This window comes from Bos mutus, chromosome 25 (genome assembly GCF_027580195.1).
Source record: "Bos mutus isolate GX-2022 chromosome 25, NWIPB_WYAK_1.1, whole genome shotgun sequence".
In the NCBI taxonomy this organism is placed as follows: Eukaryota; Metazoa; Chordata; class Mammalia; order Artiodactyla; family Bovidae; genus Bos; species Bos mutus.
The window spans coordinates 7,850,154-7,870,808 of record NC_091641.1 but is presented as its reverse complement, the minus strand read 5'-3'; the positions used below and the strand labels follow the sequence as shown (position 1 = coordinate 7,870,808).

General features: G+C 45.1%; 1 protein-coding gene across 8 annotated transcripts in view; it reads right to left on the bottom strand.

Moving 5' to 3' along the window:
- Positions 1-2,503: 2,503 nt before the first annotated feature.
- The window catches only part of STYXL1 (serine/threonine/tyrosine interacting like 1), a 32,655-nt gene continuing 14,503 nt past the window's right edge, over positions 2,504-20,655 (bottom strand). For 4 of the 8 annotated variants that reach the window (XM_070362499.1, XM_070362500.1, XM_070362505.1 and 1 more), the window contains 5 exons: positions 12,708-12,853; positions 11,613-11,669; positions 9,865-9,962; positions 9,201-9,313; positions 2,504-2,746 (listed from right to left, as the gene is read on the bottom strand). In XM_070362499.1, the coding sequence (XP_070218600.1) occupies positions 2,615-2,746; positions 9,201-9,313; positions 9,865-9,962; positions 11,613-11,669; positions 12,708-12,853 (546 nt within the window). In that variant the 3' untranslated portion in view covers positions 2,504-2,614. The other 4 variants (XM_005892825.2, XM_070362506.1, XM_070362503.1 and 1 more) reach the window with 3 other exon arrangements.

Genomic DNA, 20,655 nt, shown 5'->3' with positions numbered 1-20,655 from the left:
TCTTTTCCAATGAATCAACTCTTCGCATGAGGTGGCCAAAGTACTGGAGTTTCAGCTTCAGCATCATTCCTTCCAAAGAAATCCCAGGGCTGATCTCCTTCAGAATGGACTGGGTGGATCTCCTTGCAGTCCAAGGGACTCTCAAGAGTCTTCTCCAACACCACAGTTCAAAAGCATCAATTCTTCGGCGCTCAGCTTTCTTCACAGTCCAACTCTCACATCCATACATGACCAATGGAAAAACCATAGCCTTTACTAGATGGACCTTTGTTGGCAAAGTAATGTCTCTGCTTTTCCATATGCTATCTAGGTTGGTCATAACCTTCCTTCCAAGGAGTGTCTTTTAATTTCATGGCTGCAGTCACCATCTGCAGTGATTTTGGAGCCCAGAAAAATAAAGTCTGACACTGTTTCCACTATTTCCCCATCTATTTCCCATGAAGTGATGGGACTGGATGCCATGATCTTCGTTTTCTGAATGTTGAGTTTTAAGCCAACTTTTTCACTCTCCACTTTTACTTTCGTCAAGAGGCTTTTTAGTTCCTCTTCATTTTCTGCCATAAGGGTGGTGTCATCTGCATATCTGAGGTTATTGATATTTCTCCCGGCAATCTTGATTCCAGCTTGTGCTTCTTCCAGCCCAGCGTTTCTCATGATGTACTCTGCATGTAAGTTAAACAAACAGGGTGACAATATACAGCCTTGACATACTCCTTTTCCTATTTGGAACCAGTCTGTTGTTCCATGGCCAGTTCTAACTGTTGCTTCCTGACCTGCATACAAATTTCTCAAGAAGCAGGTCAGGTGGTCTGGTACTCCCATCTCTTTCAGAATTTTCCACAGTTTATTGTGATGCACACAGTCAAAAGCTTTGGCATAGTCAATAAAGCAGAAATAGATGTTTTTCTGGAACTCTCTTGCTTTTTCCATGATCCAGTGGATGTTGGCAATTTGATCTCTGGTTCCTCTGCCTTTTCTAAAACCAGCTTGAACATCAGGAATTTCATGGTTCACGTATTGCTGAAGCCTGGCTTGGAGAATTTTGAGCATTACTTTACTAGCATGTGAGTTACCCCTGGGCAAAAAGCCACTGCTTGAGGGCATAGGCTTCTGTTGGGGTGGAGTGGGGAGGGGGTGCGGGGGTGCTCCTCCAACCCTCTGTAGAGTCCTAGCAGGCAACATAGCGTTCACCTGTATGCCTCGACCCTGTCCAGGTGGTGGAAACATTTGCTGAACGACCGTGGACAGACATGTTAAAATTCTCCATCAGTCCCCTGGTCCCTTGACTCCAGGCTTTTTCGGTGGGTGCTGCTGCCCTCACTTAGAAGCACATTTCTGAGGAAAACTCCCTTTAAGACCTGAGGAATTTCTAGAAACCCTGGCACGGGGTTGGAATGGAAACAGTGAGAGACTTTATTTTGGGGGGCTTCAAAATCACTGCAGATGGTGACTGCAGCTATGAAATTAAAAGACGCTTGCTCCTTGGAAGAAAAGCTATTACCAACCTAGAAAGCATATTAAAAAGCAGAGAGATTACTTTGCCAACAAAGGTCCATCTAGTCAAAGCTATGGTTTTTCCAGTAGTCATGTATGGATGTGAAAGTTGGACTATAAAGAAAGCTGAGCACAAAACTGATGCTTTTGAACTGTGGTGTTGGAGAAAACTCTTGAGAGTCCCTTGGACTACAGGGAGATCCAACCAGTCAATCCTAAAGGAAATCAGTCCTGAATATTCACTGGAATGACTGATGCTGAAGCTGAAGTTATAATATTTTGGCCACCTGATGCGAAGAACTGACTCATTTGAAAAGACCCTGATGCTGGGAAAGACTGAAGGCAGGAGGAGAAGAGAACAACAGAGGATGAGATGGTTGGATGGCCTTACCGACTCAATGGACAGGAGTTTGAACAAGCTCTGGGAGTTGGTGATGGACAGAGAAAGCTGGCGTGTTGCAGTCCACAGAGTCTCAAAGAGTTGGACAGGACTGAGCGACTGAACTGAACTGGCGTGGGGGATGGGAGGGTGGGAATCTCTTCGTGGTGAACACAGCCAGGCAAAAATGAGTGGGGAGCAACAAAAGGAAAGATCCAGCCCACAAGCAATGGACCAGTGGGAGCACCGAGGAGTGCTGGAGATGAGGCAAGGAGATGCCCTTGTGCCACGAGTCTCTCAAAGCTATGAAGCCTAGCACCTGAGCCAAGGCTGGGCTTGGCATCTCTGGGGCTGGGGATCTCCGCCGGTTGGTGGGCATTTTGACATCCCCTGAGAAAAACACGAGGCTGGAGGAAGACTTGGAGCTCCCCTGGGGCAGCCTCCCAAGGGACCACATTATGGGAGACAGGAGGGGCAGCTGCTCTGGCAGCCAGATGCTCCTCCCAAGGCAGCCTCGGGAGTGCAGTGGGCGTGATCCAGACACCCAAGGGATGGGTTCTTGCTGAGTGTGAACACCTGCTATGTGGCACCAATGAGGAACCCGGGAAGAACCACGGCAGGAGGCTGGCACGAGGCTCCAGGCAGCAAAGGCCTTCTTATTCCTCGGTTACACACCCTGGCCCACTACCCACAAAAAGCCCCCAAGTCAGGTTCTTCTGGCCCCATAGCTGGACCACAGAATCAGTAGGGTGGATTCTGGATGTCCGTGACGATGTCTCCGAGGACAACCTTCTCCCACTCTGACAGCTGAGCCACCAAAGCGCGATTTGGACGCATGTTGTTTTTACACTTCTTGAGGTAGGCCCAGGACTTCTGTGAACCGAGGAGAGAAAAGCAGACTTCAGGGTTGGACCTGGGCCCCTTCCACCTTGAAGAGAGCCAGCTCAGGGGGGACAAGAGACACTTGCCCAGGGGCCAGCAGCAGAGCTTAAGGGCAGGACAAAGAAACAGCAGCAGCCTGCGGTTAACAGACTAGGGTGAAGGAGTCAAAGAGCTGGCTCTGCCTTGGGCAAGCCCCTCTGCACCTCTGCTACTGAACACAGAGACAGAAGTCACTCTTCTGTCAGATGGCTCCTGTGAAGGCTGAGAAAACATGGGAAACCTACTGTGGACGAGGAAGCACCATGCCCATGCCTGCCACTCAGCGCTGCCTCAAAAAGATTTGCACTGGATTTCCCTGGTGGTCCAGTAGTTAAGAATCCTCCTGCCAAGGCAGGGACACGGGTTTGACCTCTGGTCCCAGAAGATTCCACATGCCTCAAAGCAACAAAGCCAGTGCACCACAGCTACTGAAGCCTGTGTGCCCCAGAGCCCATCTGCAGCAACATAAGAAGCCCCCGTGGTGAGAAGCCCACCCATGCACCACAGCCAAGAGTGAGCCCCACTCGCCACATGTAGAGAAGGCCCTCAGGTAGCAACAAAGATCCAGCACGGCCAGAAAGAATCAGATCAGATCAGTCGCTCAGCCATGTCTGACTCTTTGCGACCCCATGAATCGCAGCACGCCAGGCCTCCCTGTCCATCACCAGCTCCCGGAGTTCACCCAGACTCACGTCCATCGAGTCAGTGATGCCATCCAGCCATCTCATCCTCTGTTGTCCCCTTCTCCTCCTGCCCTCAATCCCTCCCAGCATCAGGGTCTTTTCCAGTGAGTCAACTCTTTGCATCAGGTGGCCAAAGTATTGGAGTTTCAGTCTCAGCATCAGTCCTTCCAATGAACACCCAGGACTGATCTCCTTTAGGATGGACTGGCTGGATCTCCTTGCAGTCCAAGGGACTTGCAAGATTCTTCCCTAGGACCACAGTTCAAAAGCATCAATTCACTGGCGCTCAGCTTTCTTCACAGTCCAACTCTCACATCCATACGAGACCACAGGAAAAACCATAGCCTTGACTAGATGGACCTTTGTTGGCAAAGTAATGTCTCTGCTTTTCAATATGCTATCTAGGTTGGTCATAACTTTCCTTCCAAGGAGTGAGCGTCTTCTAATTTCATGGCTGCAGTCACCATCTGCAGTGATTTTGGAGCCCAAAAAAATAAAGTCTGACACTGTTTCCACTGTTTCCCCATCTATTTCCCATGAAGTGATGGGACCAGATGCCATGATCTTCGTTTTCTGAATGTTGAGCTTTAAGCCAACTTTTTCACTCTCCACTTTCACCTTCATCAAGAGGTTTTTTAGTTCCTCTTCACTTTCTGCCATAAGGGTGGTGTCATCTGCATATCTGAGGTTATTGATATTTCTCCCGGCAATCTTGATTCCGGCTTGTGTTTCTTCCAGTCCAGCGTTTCTCATGATGTACTCTGCATATAAGTTAAACAAACAGGGTGACAATATACAGCCTTGACGTACTCCTTTTCCTATTTGGAACCAGTCTGTTGTTCCATGGCCAGTTCTAACTGTTGCTTCCTGACCTGCATACAAATTTCTCAAGAGGCAGGTCAGGTGGTCTGGTATTCCCATCTCTTTCAGAATTTTCCACAGTTATTGTGATCCACACAGTCAAAGACTTTGGCATAGTCAATAAAGCAGAAATAGATGTTTTTCTGGAACTCTCTTGCTTTTTCCATGATCCAGAGGATGTTGGCAATTTGATCTTTGGTTCCTCTGCCTTTTCTAAAACCAGCTTGAACATCAGGAAGTTCACGTTCACATGTTGCTGAAGCCTGGCTTGGAGAATTTTGAGCATTACTTTACTAGCGTGTGAGATGAGTGCAATTGTGCGGTAGTTTGAGCATTCTTTGGCATTGCCTTTCTTTGGGATTGGAATGAAAACTGACCTTTTCCAGTCCTGTGGCCACTGCTGAGTTTTCCAAATTTGCTGGCATATTGAGTATAGCACTTTCACAGCATCATCTTTCAGGATTTGGAATAGCTCAACTGGAATTCTATCACCTCCACTAGCTTTGTTCGTAGTGATGCTTTCTAAGGCCCACTTGACTTCACATTCCAGGATGTCTGGCTCTAGGTGAGTGATCACAGCATCGTGATTATCTGGGTCGTGAAGATCTTTTTTATACAGTTCTTCTGTGTATTCTTGCCATCTCTTCTTAATATCTTCTGCTTCTGTTAGGTCCATACCATTTCTGTCCTTTATTGAGCCCATCTTTGCATGAAATATTCCTTTGGTATCTCTGATTTTCTTGAAGAGATCTCTAGTCTTTCCCATTCTGTTGTTTTCCTCTATTTCTTTGCATTGATCTCTGAAGAAGGCTTTCTTATCTCTTCTTGCTATTCTTTGGAACTCTGCATTCAGATGTTTATATCTTTCCTTTTCTCCTTTGCTTTTTGCAGAGAGAATATAAATAAATAAAAACAAAGGTTTGCATCGGAAGTGGGTAAATGAATGGCAAGAGGAAGAGAACTTGGGCAAATTCTCTGAAGAAGGAAAACTGAAGAAGGAAAACAAATTCATTCACGTGCCCATCCCCAAATACAGAAAAGGTTATCACATGAAGGAAGGTCATCAGCTCGTCTCCATCTGATGGAGGAAAAAGGAAAAAGTGGTGCCTCAGCAGACTGTGGAACAGAAGGAAACTCTCTCAACATAACAAAGGTCACATATTAAACAGTTCACATCATACTCAGTGGTCAAAGACTGAAAGCTTTTCCTGTGAGACTAAGGGGAACAAGGCAAGGATGCCCACTTCCACCACTTCTATTCAACATTGTACTGGAAGTCCTCGCTGGGGCAATTAGGAAAAAAGAAAAGAAAAGGCGTCCAAATTGGAAAATATGAAGTTTTGCAGCTGTTTGCAGCTGATATGAACTTAAGGATCTCATATGTAGAAAACCTTAAAGAGTAAATATAAAAAAAAAAAAAAAAACTAGAACTGTTAGGATGTAACAAAGTCGCAGAATACAAAATCAGTTGTGTATCTAACAATGAACAATCTGAAAAGGAAGTTAGGAAAATTTCACTTATGCTAGCATCAAAAGAATAAAATTCTTAGGAACAGGGATCAAAATGAGCAGGGGGTGGAAGAAAGGAAGAAGCTTCCAGAAGGTTGGGTAGTGGGGAGTCAGTGAGTGAGTGGGCTTCAAAGCAGAGTGGAAGGCTTTGTGGCAGAAGTTACTAAGGGGAAATGTTGAGAAAATATGAGGAAGGTGGGAGAAGACAGAATAAGGTGTTCTCATCACAAGTAGGGAGATGAGTGCTGTTCTGGTATGAAGAGTAGACTTGGGGAACTGGAATCCCTAATCTGCCACAGGGCCCAAAATTAACCTTTTAGAAGCCAGATGGCCCAGGGCAAAGTTGTACAAATGGTAACCATGTGTTAACATATCTGGAGAACCTGGTAATAAAAAGCATGTTCACATAGTTTGCATTTGCCTCTTAAAAAAAAAACTCTCAAAAATGTGTGTATCAAGGGGAGGTACCTCAACATAATAAAGACCACACACTACAAGCTGACAGCTAACATCATACTCAACAGTGAAAAGCTGAAAGCTTTTCTCTAAGATCAGAAACAAGACAAGGATGCCTACTCTTACCACGTTTATTCAACATAGTTTTGCAAGTCCTAGACAGAGTAAGAAAAAGACATCTAAATTGGAAAGGGAGAAGCAAAACTGTCTCTCTTGGCATACAACATATTATATATAAAAACCCCAAAGACTTCACAAAGACACTGTTAGAATGAATAAACAAAGCAGCAAAGTTATAGGATACAAAATCAATATACAAAAATCAGCTATGTTTCAACATGCTGATAAAAAACCATCAGAAAGAGAAATTAAGAAAATACTTCCAATTGTGTCAAAAGGGTAAAATACCTAGAAATAAATTTAACCAAGGAGATGAACAACTTGTACACTGAAAACTATGACAATGATGAAAGAAATTAAAGACACCAGTGAACAGAAAGATATCCCATGCTCATGGATTGGAGGAATACTGTTAGAATATCCATACCCCCCAAAGCAATCTACAAACTGAACACAAACCCTATCAAAATCCCAATGGTATCTTTCAGAGAAATAGAACAAACAATCCTAAAATTTGTATGGAACAAGACTTCAAATAGCCAGGGCAATCCTGAGGAAGAAGAACAAAGCTGGAGGCATCATACTTCCTGGTTTCAAACTATATTGCAAAGCTATAGTAAAAAAAACAGTATGGTATTGGCATAAAATATAGACGCATATATCAGTGGATCAGAAGAGAAACCCCAGAAATAAGCCCATACATATATGGTCAATTTAGGATAAAGAAGCTAATAATATACAATGATGAAAGACTGGTCTCTTCAATAAGTAGTGCTGGAAAACTGGACAGCCACATGCAAAAGAATGAAACTGGTGGGAATTCCCTTGCAGTCCAGTGGTTAGGACTCTTTGCTTCCATTGCCGGGGGCCCAAGTTCAATCCCTGGTCAGGGAACTAAGATCCTACAAGCCATGCAGCCAAAGGGAAAAAAAAAAGAATGAAATGGGACCACTATCTTACACCATACACAAAAGTCAATTCAAAGTGGATTAAAGGCTCGAATAGAAGACCTGAAACCATTAAACTCCTAGAAGAAAACATAGGCAGTAAACTCCTTGACATCAGTTTGGTGATGACTTTTACGAATTGACACCCAAAGCAAACAAAAGCAAAAATAAACAAGTGGGACTACATCAAACTAAAAAGCTTCTGCACAACAAAGAAAACCATCAGCAAATTAAAAAGGCAATCTGGACTTCCTCAGTGGTCCAGTGGTTAAGGCTCCACACTTCATTGCAGTAGGCACACGTTCAATCCCTGGTGGGGGAACTGAGATCCTGCATGCCGTGCAGTGCAGTCAGAAAAAAAAAAAAAAAAGATTACAAAGAAGCCTGTATATTGTCACCTTGCTTATTTAACTTATATGCAGAGTATATCATGAGAAATGCTGGACTGGATGAAGCACAAGCTGGAATCAAGATTGCAGGGAGAAATATCAATAACCTCAGATATGCAGATGACACCACCCTTATGGCAGAAAGTGAAGAGGAACTAAAGAGCTTCTTAATGAAAGTGAAAGAGGAGAGTGAAAAAACTGGCTTAAAACTCAACATTCAAACAACTAAGATCATGGCATCCAGTCCCATCACTTCATGGCAAATAGATGGGGAAACAATGGAAGCAGTGACAGACTTTATTTGGGGGCCTCCCAAATCACTGCAGATGGTGACTGCAGCTATGAGATTAAAAGACGCTTGCTCCTTGGAAGAAAACTTATGACCAACCTAGACAGCATATTAAAAAGCAAAGACATTACTTTACTGACAAAGATCTGTCTAGTCAAAGTTACGGTTTTTCCAGTAGTCACATATGGATGTGAGAATTGGACCATAAAGAAAGTTGAGCACCAAAGAATTGATGCTTTTGAACTGTGGTGTTGGAGAAGACTCTTGAGAGTCCCTTGGACTGCAAGGAGATCCAACCAGTCCATCCCAAAGGAAATCAGTCTTGAAAATTCATTGGAATGACTGATGCTGAAGCTTAAGTTCTAATACTTTGGCCACCTGATGCGAAGAACTGACTCATTTGAAAAGACCCTGATGCTGGGAAAGGTTGAAGGCAGGAGGAGAACGGGACAACAGAGGATGAGATGATTGGATGGCATCACTGACTTGATGGACATGAGTTTGAGCAAGCTCCGGGAGTTGGTGATGGACAGGGAGGCCTGGTGTGCTGTGGTTCATGGGGTCTCAAAGAGTCAGACACGACTGAGTGACTGAACTGAACAGAGAAGGAAAAGGCAACCTAAGAAGTGGGAGAAAATATTTGCAAATCATATAACTGATAATGGGTTAATACTCAAAGTACATAAAGAAGTCATACAACTCAACAGCAAAAAAAAAAAAAAAGAAAAAAGAAAGAAACTAACAAAAAAAGTCCAAAGAATCTGATTTTTAAAAGGGCTAAGATTCTGAATAGATATTTTTCCAAAGAAGACATACAGATGGCCAACAGGTACATTGCAGCAGCCAAAACGCACCTCCCTTGGAAAGCCCTGAGCAAACACTAGCAGAGAGCTGGGCAGCACTAGGGGCGGTGCAGGTGGTCCTGATGGCCACAGCCTTGCCCAGCCTGCGTCCCAGGCCTGCCCCAGGTGCCCAGCCTCAGGCCTCTAGCCCAGCTCTTGGCACCCTGTCCTTGGGCGTGGTATATTAGGTAAAGCCCTTGACCCTTCCCTCTCAACTCCTCACCGTCAGGTAAGGTCCTGAGGCAGTGTTGGGGAGCCATTCCTTTGAGGTGCAGTTCTGACCTGACCTCCTGGACCAGGCAATACGTACCTTCAGGGTCTGCCCATTCCAATGCATAAGGTAGGCCAGGATGGCCGCACAGCTGCGGCTGATGCCCAAGGTGGAAAAGACCAGGATGACGGAGTTGAGCTCCAGGTGAATATCTGGAGAGGGAAGGAAAGGTGGAAGGCTGTGCGTGGCTTCCTTCCCTGAGGATCCAGAAGACGCCTGGCCTCAGTGGATCCAAGAGTAGGTTCAGAACCAGCACACCACGGTTTAGGCGGGTCATGTGACAGCTCTCGGATACTGTTTCGTTGCCTGGCAGATGATGTGTTTAGCATCATCATAGAAAGGCCTTCTCTGAGCTATCCGTGCTTCCCTCCCAGGAAGGTCGGCCACTGGCTGACTTCCCAGGTGGGGATGGAAGGACCATCCCCACAGGCACCTGGGTGCTGACAGAGGCTGTGTAGCCTGATGTGAACCACAACCAGTGAGCACTGGCTGTGGGGCTTGGGCACGCGAAGCCACCGTTTCCTCATCCGGAACATGTGCTAGCGGTGCACTGCCTGCCTCATGAGGTTTTGCACCGTGCTTAGCCCTGCCCCTTTTCTCCTGCGAGCTGGGAGTCACCGTCAGTAATAGGAACAAGGTGCCATGGACCCCTCTGCTCCCTAGGCACAGGCCAGTTGGGGCCTAGTTGAAGAATGCCCCTTACCAATGAAGTGACAGAGGTGGCGTAAAAAGGGTGTAATGTTTGCTTCCAGGGAATCTTCTATCTGGATGTGCAGAAGCTTGTCGGCGTCACCTACAAAACTAAACAAAAGAAAAGCATGTAATCGGGCAGATTCGCCCAGAGCCTGGCTGTAGTGTCCCTTCATCCACAGCAACAGGACCATAAGGGGAGGATGCTGAGCAGGGGGATGGGGGTAGATAAATGATCCCCTCTCAGAAGAAGAGCGCCTGCCTCAGAGGGGTGCTGTGCAGATTAAATCAACTCATCTATGTACGGCATTTAGCAATCTGCTTGACACATGCAGTACTCAATAAACGGGATATTATTATTATCGACCAAACCTGGTGCTTTCCTGGAACACAGTGCAGATGGTGAGGATGGAAATATGTAATGAGTCTGCCATGTTAAATGGAGGAAGCAAGACTGACAGAGAGTCAATTAACAAGACTGACGGAGAGTGGAGGGGCTCCTGTTTTAGATAGGGTGGTCAGGGAAGGCTTTCCTGAGGAGGTGATATTGGGAAGAGGTTTAAAGGAGGTGATGGGACAAGCCAGGCGGTTATCTGAGCAAAGAGTGTTCCAGGTAGAGGAGAATCCAAGTGCAAAAGCTCCAAGGGCCAGGATATTTAGTATGCTTGAGAAACATCAGGGAGATCGGAGTGGCTAAAGCTTTATGAACAAGGGAGAGAGAAGAGGGAGATGAGGCATGAGGCACATTCCCTGAGAAGATGCCTGCACGGAGCTTGGCACAATGCCCGGTGTGCAGTGAGCACTTGGTAAATGTTATTTATGAAGAATACAGCTTGCTGGGCATTCGCCGTGGCATGCAGAAAGGTGCAGTAGATTCAAGAATGAAAATATTCTGGTTTAGTTTCTTCATGAGCATCTGCTGTGACAAATACAAGCACGATTCACCATGCATGCATGCATTCATTCATTCTGTCCCTCCATCCTTCCTGTCCCCTTCCTCTCTTGCTCCCTCCCCACCCGACCACCCACCCACCACCCACTCATCCATCTATCCCCCATCATCCGTTCTTTCCCCAGACACTCGCTCAATGCCTATAGTGTGCCAGACCTTGAGCTGGACCCTAGTGGACACAAGATGAATCAAATAGGGCCTCTCCCAGCTTCAGGGAGCTCTCACCCTGATGGGAGAGGTATGCACACAAACACATGGCTAATCCAATCGGCTAGGCTTGAGGATAAAGACCTACACATGCTGCTGAAGAGGAGGGGCAGGGAGCTGGGGAAAGCCTAACATGGAGGAGACATGGATGGAGGAGGTTGAAGGATACAAGGTTAACATATAAAAATCAACTGGATTTCCATATACTAGCAACAATCAGAAATTTAAATGTTATTTATTTATTTCGCTGCACCGTGTAGCCTGCGAGATAGTTCCCTCCCCGGGGACTGAGCCCAGGCCCTAGGAATGAAAGTGCCACGTCCTACCCGCTGGGCCACCGGGGAATTCACATGACTGTTGGCAGGATTCAGTTTCTCACGGGCTCTTGGACTGAGGGCCTCGGCTCATCACTAGCTGTTGGCTGAAAGCCATCAGGCCCTTGCCATGCAGACCTGTCTCCAGAGGACAGCTGACAGCATGGTAGCTGACTCCCTTCAGGGTGAGTGAGCACGGAGCGGTAAGACAGACGGCACGGTCTTTCTGTGACCCAATTTCAGAAGTGCCCGCCCATCACTTTTGCTTTAGCCCATCCATTAGCGTACCTCAGTAAGTCCAGCCCAAATGCTGTGAACGGTAGGCGGGGGGAAGCACCAGGGAGACTGCAAAGACATATTCCACATTTCCCTTTTGTTGATTTCTGTTGAGTCAGTCGTCAGTCTGATTACTGTTCCTTTGAAAGTCATGTCTTACTTATCTGCTTCTTTTCACCTCTCTCTCTCTCGTTCTCAGCAGTCTCATTAAGTACCTTGATGTGACTTTCTTTAGATTTATTGATTTTCATATAGTAATTTTTATTACCAGATGCCTCACCGAATTCTTATGTTATATAAATTCCCTCTGAGCTGAATTTTATTAGCTTTTGATTAGGAACTAGAGGAAGTAGAGGCCTTGGTGATCATGACTGGACATAGCTGAGAAGACACAGGCTGACAAGCAAGGCTGTAAAGAACTTTCCTGCTCCATGAACAATGGTGAGTGTGTGTGTGTGTGTGTGTGTGTGTGTGTGTCCCTAGCACCAGGGAAAATCTGAGGCATAACAGTTGCTGTATCCAATGTTTGTGTCTTCCCAAAATTTATATGTTGAACCCTGCCCTTGTAAAAGGGACCCCTAGAGAGCTTTGCCCCTTCCGCCAAGTGAGGACACAGCAAGAAGAGTTCATCTGTGAACCAACAGCAAGCCTTCGTCAGACACGGAATCTGCCAGTGCCTCCATCTTGGACTTCCCAGCCTCCACACCATGAGAAACCCCATTGTTCATAAGCCACTGGTCTGCAGTATTCTGTTACAGCAGCCCAGATGGACTAAGAGAAGGGTTACTTCTCAGAGGGCCTGAGACAAGAAAAGCAGGGTAAACCAGGATTATTTTGCATCAGAATGTCAAAGCACCAAAAAAGCATTACTTTTGGTGAGATTTAAGTATGGGGAGTGGGGCAAGTGTAGGGTCTCAGTCTGGGGCAGAGGATGCTATGCTTATGCCGGGAAGTCAAGAGCAGGCTAGGAATAGATGAACAACGCAGATCCCATTCCGGTGTGTACTGGTTTCTAAAAGCCCTTTCAATCCTATCAGTGCATGACACTAGAAGGCTGATATAAATAAATAATACTAATATAAAAAAAACAATGGTATTTCTACTTACAATGGCCCTGTCTCCATGGAGATGTTGACATGTGCGCTGATTTTCAAATCCTTTTGAATTTTAGGGTCGCAGGCTTGCTTGAAATTTCCCAGGTAGATCCTGCCTGGCATTATCTCAATAGGGTATGGCTGGAAGGCATCCAGTTCCTGAGGACGGGATGGAGAAAGCCTGCTGTGATAACAATCCCCAGAGAAGAAGCTGTTTTTGTTTTGTCTCTTGAGATGCAGCTCAGCAAACAAGCTTAGAAAGGCAAACTGGGATAGTGAATGAGACTAACCAAATGTTCATTGCAGCACTATTTACGTAGCCAGGACGTGGAAGCAACCTAACCGTCCAACATCAGGGGAATGGATAAAGAAGATGTGGTACATATATACAATGGAATGTTACTCGGCCATACAAAAGAATGAAGTAACGCTGTTTGCAGCAACAATGGATGGACCTAGAAATTATTATAACTAAGTGAAATAAGTCAGACAGAGACAGACAGACACTGTATGGTATCATTTATATGTGGGATCTTAAAAATATGATACAAAAAAACACAAAAGAAAAAAGAAAACACACACACACAAAAACATGTGATACAAATGAACTTACTTACAAGACAAAAACAGACCCACAGACTTTGAAAACAAACTTATGGTTATCGAAAGGGAAAGATGTAGGGGGAGGGATAAATTAGGAGTTTGGGATTAACATACACACACTACAATATATAAAACAGATCATCAACAAGGACCTACTGAATAGCACAGGGAACTCTACTCAGTATTCTATAATAACCTATACGGGGAAAGACTCTGAAAACGAGTGGATCTATGTACACACACAGCTGAGCCAGTTTGCTGTACCCCTTTAACTAATACCACATGGTAAAGCAACTACATCCCAATATAAAATACAATTTAATTTTAAAAAATTATGTCAAAAAAATTAAAAACAAAACTACCATTTGATCCAGCAATCCCACTTTTGGTATATATTTGAAGGAAATGAAATGACCATCTTAAAGATAGATCTGCACCCTACATGATCATTTGAGCATTATTCACAAAAGAGACAGAAATGACCTAGAAGTCCATCAATGGATGAATGGATAAAGAAAATATGGCATGTATATACAATGGAATGCTGTTCAGCCATAAAAAGGAAGGAAATCTTGTCATTTGTGACCACATGAATGGAATTTGAGGGCACTGTCCTGAGTGAATAAGTAAAAAAAAAAAAAAACATTGCATGATCTCATTCACATGTGAAACTCTGAAAAAGCAAAACTCATGGTATTTCCAGGGCCTGAGGGGGTGGGTAAAATGGGGAGACATTCAGTCAGTTCAGTTCAGTCGCTCAGTCGTGTCCAACTCTTTGCAACCCCATGAATCGCGGCACGCAAGGCCTCCCTGTCCATCACCAACTCCCGGAGTTCACTCAGACTCACGTCCATCGAGTCAGTGATCTCATCCTCTGTCATCCCCTTCTCCTCCTGCCCCCAAGCCCTCCCAGCATCAGAGTCTTTTCCAATGACTCAACTCTTCGCATGAGGTGGCCAAAGTACTGGAGTTTCAGCTTTAGCATCATTCCCTCCAAAGAAATCCCAGGGCTGATCTCCTTCAGAATGGACTGGTTGGATCTCCTTGAAGTCCAAGGGACTCTCAAGAGTCTTCTCCAACACCACAGTTCAAAAGCATCAATTCTTCGGCACTCAGCCTTCTTCACAATCCAACTCTCACATCCATACATGACCACTGGAAAAACCATAGCCTTGACTAGACGAACCTTTGTTGGCAAAGTAATGTCTCTGCTTTTCAATATGCTATCTAGGTTGGTCATAACTTTCCTTCCAAGGAGTAAGCGTCTTTTAATTTCATGGCTGCAGTCACCATCTGCAGTGATTTTGGAGCCCAAAAAAATAAAGTCTGACACTGTTTCCACTGTTTCCCCATCTATTTCCCATGAAGTGATGGGACCAGATGCCATGATCTTAGTTTTCTGAATGTTGAGCTTTAAGCCAACTTTTTCACTCTCCACTTTCACTTTCATCAAGAGGCTTTTGAGTTCCTCTTCACTTTCTGCCATAAGGGTGGTGTCATCTGCATATCTGAGGTTATTGATATTTCTCCCGGCAATCTTGCTTCTTCCAGCCCAGCATTTCTCATGATGTACTCTGCATATACGTTAAATAAGCAGGGTGACAATATACAGCCTTGATGTACTCCTTTTCCTATTTGGAACCAGTCTGTTGTTCATGGCCAGTTCTAACTGTAGCTTCCTGACCTGCATACAAATTTCTCAAGAGGCAGGTCAGGTGGTCTGGTATTCCCATCTCTTTCAGAATTTTCCACAGTTTATTGTGATCCACACAGTCAAAGGCTTTGGCATAGTCAATAAAGCAGAAAGAGATGTTTTTCTGGAACTCTCTTGCTTTTTCCATGATCCAGCGGATATTGGCAATTTGGTCTCTGGTTCCTCTGCCTTTTCTAAAACCAGCTTGAACATCAGGAAGTTCACGTTCACATATTGCTGAAGCCTGGCTTGGAGAATTTTGAGCATTACTTTACTAGCGTGTGAGATGAGTGCAATTGTGCGGTAGTTTGAGCATTCTTTGGCATTGCCTTTCTTTGGGATTGGAATGAAAACTGACTTTTTCCAGTCCTGTGGCCACTGCTGAGTTTTCCAAATTTGCTGGCATATTGAGTGCAGCACTTTCACAGCATCATCTTTCAGGATTTGAAATAGCTCAACTGGAATTCAATCACCTCCACTAGCTTTGTTCGTAGTGATGCTTTCTAAGTCCCACCTAACTTCATATTCCAGGATATCTGGCTCTAGGTGAGTGATCACACCATTGTGATTATCTGGGTTGTGAAGATCTTTTTTGTACAGTTCTTCTGTGTATTCCTGCCACCTCTTCTTAATATCTTCTGCTTCTGTTAGGTCCATACCATTTCTGTCCTTTATTGAGCCCATCTTTGCATGAAATGTTCCCTTGGTATCTCTAATTTTCTTGAAGAGATCTCTAGTCTTTCCCATTCTGTTGTTTTCCTCTATTTCTTCACATTGATCACTGAAGAAGGCTTTCTTATCTCTTCTTGCTATTCTTTGAACTCTGCATTCAGATGCTTATATCTTTCCTTTTCTCCTTTGCTTTTCGCTTTTCTTCTTCTCACAGCTATTTGTAAGGCCTCCCCAGACAGCCTTTTTGCTTTTTTGCATTTCTTTTCCATGGGGATGGTCTTGATCCCTGTCTCCTGTAGAATGTCATGAACCTCAGTCCATAGTTCATCAGGCACTCTATCTATCAGATCTAGTCCCTTAAATCTATTTCTCACTTCCACTGTATAATCATAAGGGATTTGATTTAGGTCATACCTGAATGGTCTAGTGGTTTTCCCTACTTTCTTCAATTTCAGTCTGAATTTGGCAATAAGGAGTTCATGATCTGAGCCACAGTCAGCTCCTGGTCTTGTTTTTGTTGACTGTATAGAGCTTCTCCATATTTGGCTGCAAAGGATATAATCAATCTGATTTCGGTGTTGACCATCTGGTGATGTCCATGTGTAGAGTCTTCTCTTGTGTTGTTGGAAGAGGATGTTTGCTATGACCAGTGCGTTCTCTTGGCAAAACTCTATTAGTCTTTGCCCTGCTTCACTCCGTATTCCAAGGCCAAATTTGCCTGTTACTCCAGGTGTTTCTTGACTTCCTACTTTTGCATTCCAGTCCCCTATAATGAAAAGGACATCTTTTTTTGGGGTGTTAGTTCTAAAAGGTCTTGTAGGTCTTCATAGAACCATTCAACTTCAGCTTCTTCAGCGTTACTGGTTGGGGCATAGACTTGGATTACTGTGATATTGAATGGTTTGCCTTGGAAACGAACAGAGATCATTCTGTCGTTTTTGAGACTGCATCCAAGTACTGCATTTTGAACTCTTGTTGACCATGATGGCTACTCCATTTCTTCTGAGGGATTCCTGCCTGCAGTAGTAGATATAATGGTCATCTGAGTTAAATTCACCCATTCTAGTCCATTTTAGTTCGCTGATTCCTAGAATGTCGACGTTCACTCTCGCCATCTCTTGTTGTGGATGTGACTGGTGATAGAAGCAAGGTCCGATGCTGTTCTGGGGATCTAATGTACAGCATGGCGACTACAGTTAACAACACAGTATTATATACTTGAAATTTTAACAAAATTTCTAGAAAGTACATCTTAAATGTTCTCATCGCTCACACACACATAAATGGTAATTGTGTGAGGTGATGGATGTGCTCATTTTACTATGGTAATCATCTTGCAACATATGAAGTGAAAGTGTTAGTTGCTCAGTCCTGTCTGACTCTGTGGGACCCCATGGACTATAGCCCTCCAGGCTCCTTTGTCCATGGGATTCTCCAGGCAAGAATACTGGAGTGGGTAGCCATTCTCTTCTCCAGGAGATCTCCCTGACCCAGAGATCAAACCCGGGTATCCTGCATGTCAGGCAGATTCTCTACCATCTGAGCCACCAGGGAAATGGCAACATATATGTGTATCAAATCATGTTGTATGCCTTATACTTACACAGTCTTATATGTCAATTATACCTCAATAAAGCTGGGGGGCTGGATCACAAAATTTGAGTGTTTCCAAGGAAAGATTATTAGAGCACCCATCAGGTGGTTAGAAACAATTATTAATAAAAATAATTATTAAACAATTATTAATGAGACTTATAAACAAGCCAGAGAAGCACACCAGTCTAAGACTGTTCTCAAAGCATGCCTCCAGAACTAATGAAAATTCCCCTAATGGTTCCTTGGGTGACCTCTTGTAGTTCAGATGTCTGTAATAAAACAGTGGATACTTGTTTATTGTTGGCATAGACTGAAAACTTACTTGTTATATTTAGTAATATAAAACCTAGGCATAACCTCACAAGAAAAAAAGGAAAAGAAATCCACTAGCATTGAATAAATTGATGTTTATTGAATATGATCTGGTGGTGGTGGTGGTTGTTCAGTCGCTGAGTTGTGTCTGACTCTTTGTGACCCCATAGACTGTATGTAGCATGCCAGGCTTCCCTGTCCTTCACTGTATCCCAGAGTTTGCTCAGGCTCATGTCCATTGAGTCAGTGATGCTATCTAGCCATCTCATCCTCGGCTGCCCTCTTCTCCTTCTACCTTCAATCTTTCTCAGCATCAGGCTCTTTTCCAATGAGTTGGCTCTTTGCATCATTGGCCAAAGTTGTTGGAGCTTCCACTTCAGCATCAAATTTGGAAAACTCAGCTGTGGCCACAGGACTGATTTCATTCCAATCCCAAAGCAGGGCAATGCCAAAGAATGTTCAAACTGTCTAGAAACCCCCTATTTTTCACCAGTTTTCCATAGGAAATGCTAACCAATATAATTTTAAAGGTCAAACCAGTTCTAAACCACCTCTGGCTCCAAGTTCAACTCAGAAACAACATCTTAAGACCTCAAGCTAGTGTGCAGCCCACCCGCGCCTTTCAGAGCCTTGTGGCTTCAGCACACCTCCCCTCCCAGTGAACCCCCCACCAGCCCACACTCCTCCAAAACTGTCGACCTCAAAAGCTTTTTTATCAATAAGCAGACACCACTCCGAGTCAACCCCCAAGTCTGTGAGACATTCGGCCCTTCCACATGCGGGCAGGCAGGCCCACCACCTGCAAATGTGACCCAAAGCACTCCCCAGGGTTCTGGGTGACCACCCCCTCAGGACGCTCAGCTTGCTGGAGCCAAGTGGACTCCTCATGGTTTCACCTGGAAAATCTCACTCAGTCTCACCACAAATCTGTCAAGGATCTTCCTGATGCTTTCGAACCAGCCTACTTTCCCAATAGTTTTAAGGGCCGTGGGGGAGTGGGTGTGACATGGATAAAAAAATGCTCTGCTCTAAACAGCCACTGCCTGTTAATTCTAGAGGACACAGTTTTGATAACCACGTCAACAAATGTAAGAGAAACCAGTATCACAAACTAACGTGTCCAAATTGAGCCCACTGCTTTCTCCCGACACAGCTATAGTCCATGGGGTCACAAATAGTTGGACATGACTTAGTGACTAGACAACAACATATAAAACAGGAAATTAGAAGTCACTCTGTCTAAAGTAGAGGGGCCATCTCAGAGTCTAAACTCCGTGCCTCCATCCCCCTGGTAGGAGTTCCTTGGGGAGCAGCAGAGACACGTCTGCTTCATAACGTGTCAAAACACATAACAGGAAGGGAGTGGGGCTTTCATTCTTGCCCCTGAATTAGTAACAAAAGTCCCGAAGTAGGGAGAAGCCAATCTAGGAACGTACATCCTACGAGGGCCTCGAACAAGCAGCATAGAACTCACCTGTCCAGGCCCTACTAGATACCACCCCATCCCTCTTCCCAAACTACCTAAGAAGATGGGGCAAGGACCAGTCTCAGGGGTATACACGTCAGAACTGACCGAACTGTACATTCTAAGTATGTGCTGTTTTAACCTATGCCAATTCCAACTTCCTAAAGCTTTAAAAGAAAATAAAGGGGCTTTTGTGGTGATCCAGTGGTTAAGAATCTGCCTGCCAATGGTGAGGACAAGGGTTTGATCCCTGATCTGGGAAGATCCCACGTGCCACGGGATAACTAAGCCCATGCACTGCAACTACTGAAGCCCGTGCTCCGCAAAAAGAGAAGCCCCTGCAATGAGAGGCCCAAGCACCGCAACAAGAGCAGCCCCTGCTCTCCGCCCATGCACAGCAGCAAAGACCACTGCAGCCAAAAGTGAATATTAAAAAAAAGAAAAAGAAAGAAGGTGAGTTATGAGCATGTCATGTTTGCAGACAAGAAAGGCCCTCTTTCGTCCCTGCAAAGCCAGTAAGGACGCTCCTCTGGGAGAAAAGAGGGGTGCCTGGGGGGCCCGGGAAGACTGGCTGTACAGCTGCTGAGCTAAGAATCACAGCTCAGCGGAAGGTGAGGAAGTGCCCTGGAGAGCGTCACACGCATACCCTGTGTTTGGGAACAGGTATGACCCCAGGCGTGGGTCCCCGCCTTTTCACACGGGCTGGCTGGAGCAGCCGTGCCAGCAAGGCCAGGAGCAGCCTCATTCCCATCATCACACCCTCCGGGGGCTCATTCTGGGCTTCAGGTGAAGGAATGTGGATGGGGTGGGAGGTCGTGAGCTGCCAAGGGAAGGGAAGGGACCTGGGGGCATTCCTGTCAGGAATTCTCAGCTGGCTCTCTCTGAAGGATCCTTGGTAACAGATGGAAAGGAAACCAGCCTCAAAGGCCATCATCTGTGGCACACAGAACCAGGCGGGGCAAAATGAGAAGAAAGCACGTCCCCACCACTGATAAGCAGCCAGTCACACAAGACAGGGCCCACCCGGACCCCCAGCACCAAAGGGACCAGGACCGGAAGAGGGGAAGTAAGGAGGTATCCCTGAAGCTATCATACACTCCTCCCCATTCCCAGTCCCGAGCCCACAGACAATGGAAAGCTGCCCAACTCCAGGAAGGGAGAAGAAAGAAGACCTGGGTTGAGGCTAAACTAGTCTAGCCTGTACTGGACTGTTTTATTCCCTTTTAAAAAATTATTTCAAAAGTAGAGAGAATAACGTAACAAACCTCTGGATCTCTCACCCTTCAGCAAGCATTCATTATCAACTAATGGCCCATTTTGTTTCATATGTACTTCCAACTTCCCGACCCTCCCCAGATTATTTTGAAGGACATTCTAGACATCATGTTATTTTAATTATAAATATCTCATTATGTATCTCTAAAAGATAGAGACTCGCGTTTTCAGAAATGTAGCCATAATAATGTCATCACAACCTTAAAAAATATATAATAATAATTCCTTGCTGTTCAGTCGCTCAGTCATGTCCGACTCTTTGTGACCCCGTGGACTGCAGCACACCAGGCTTCCCTGTCCATCACCAACTCCCAGAGCTTGCTCAGACTCATGTCCATCGAGTCG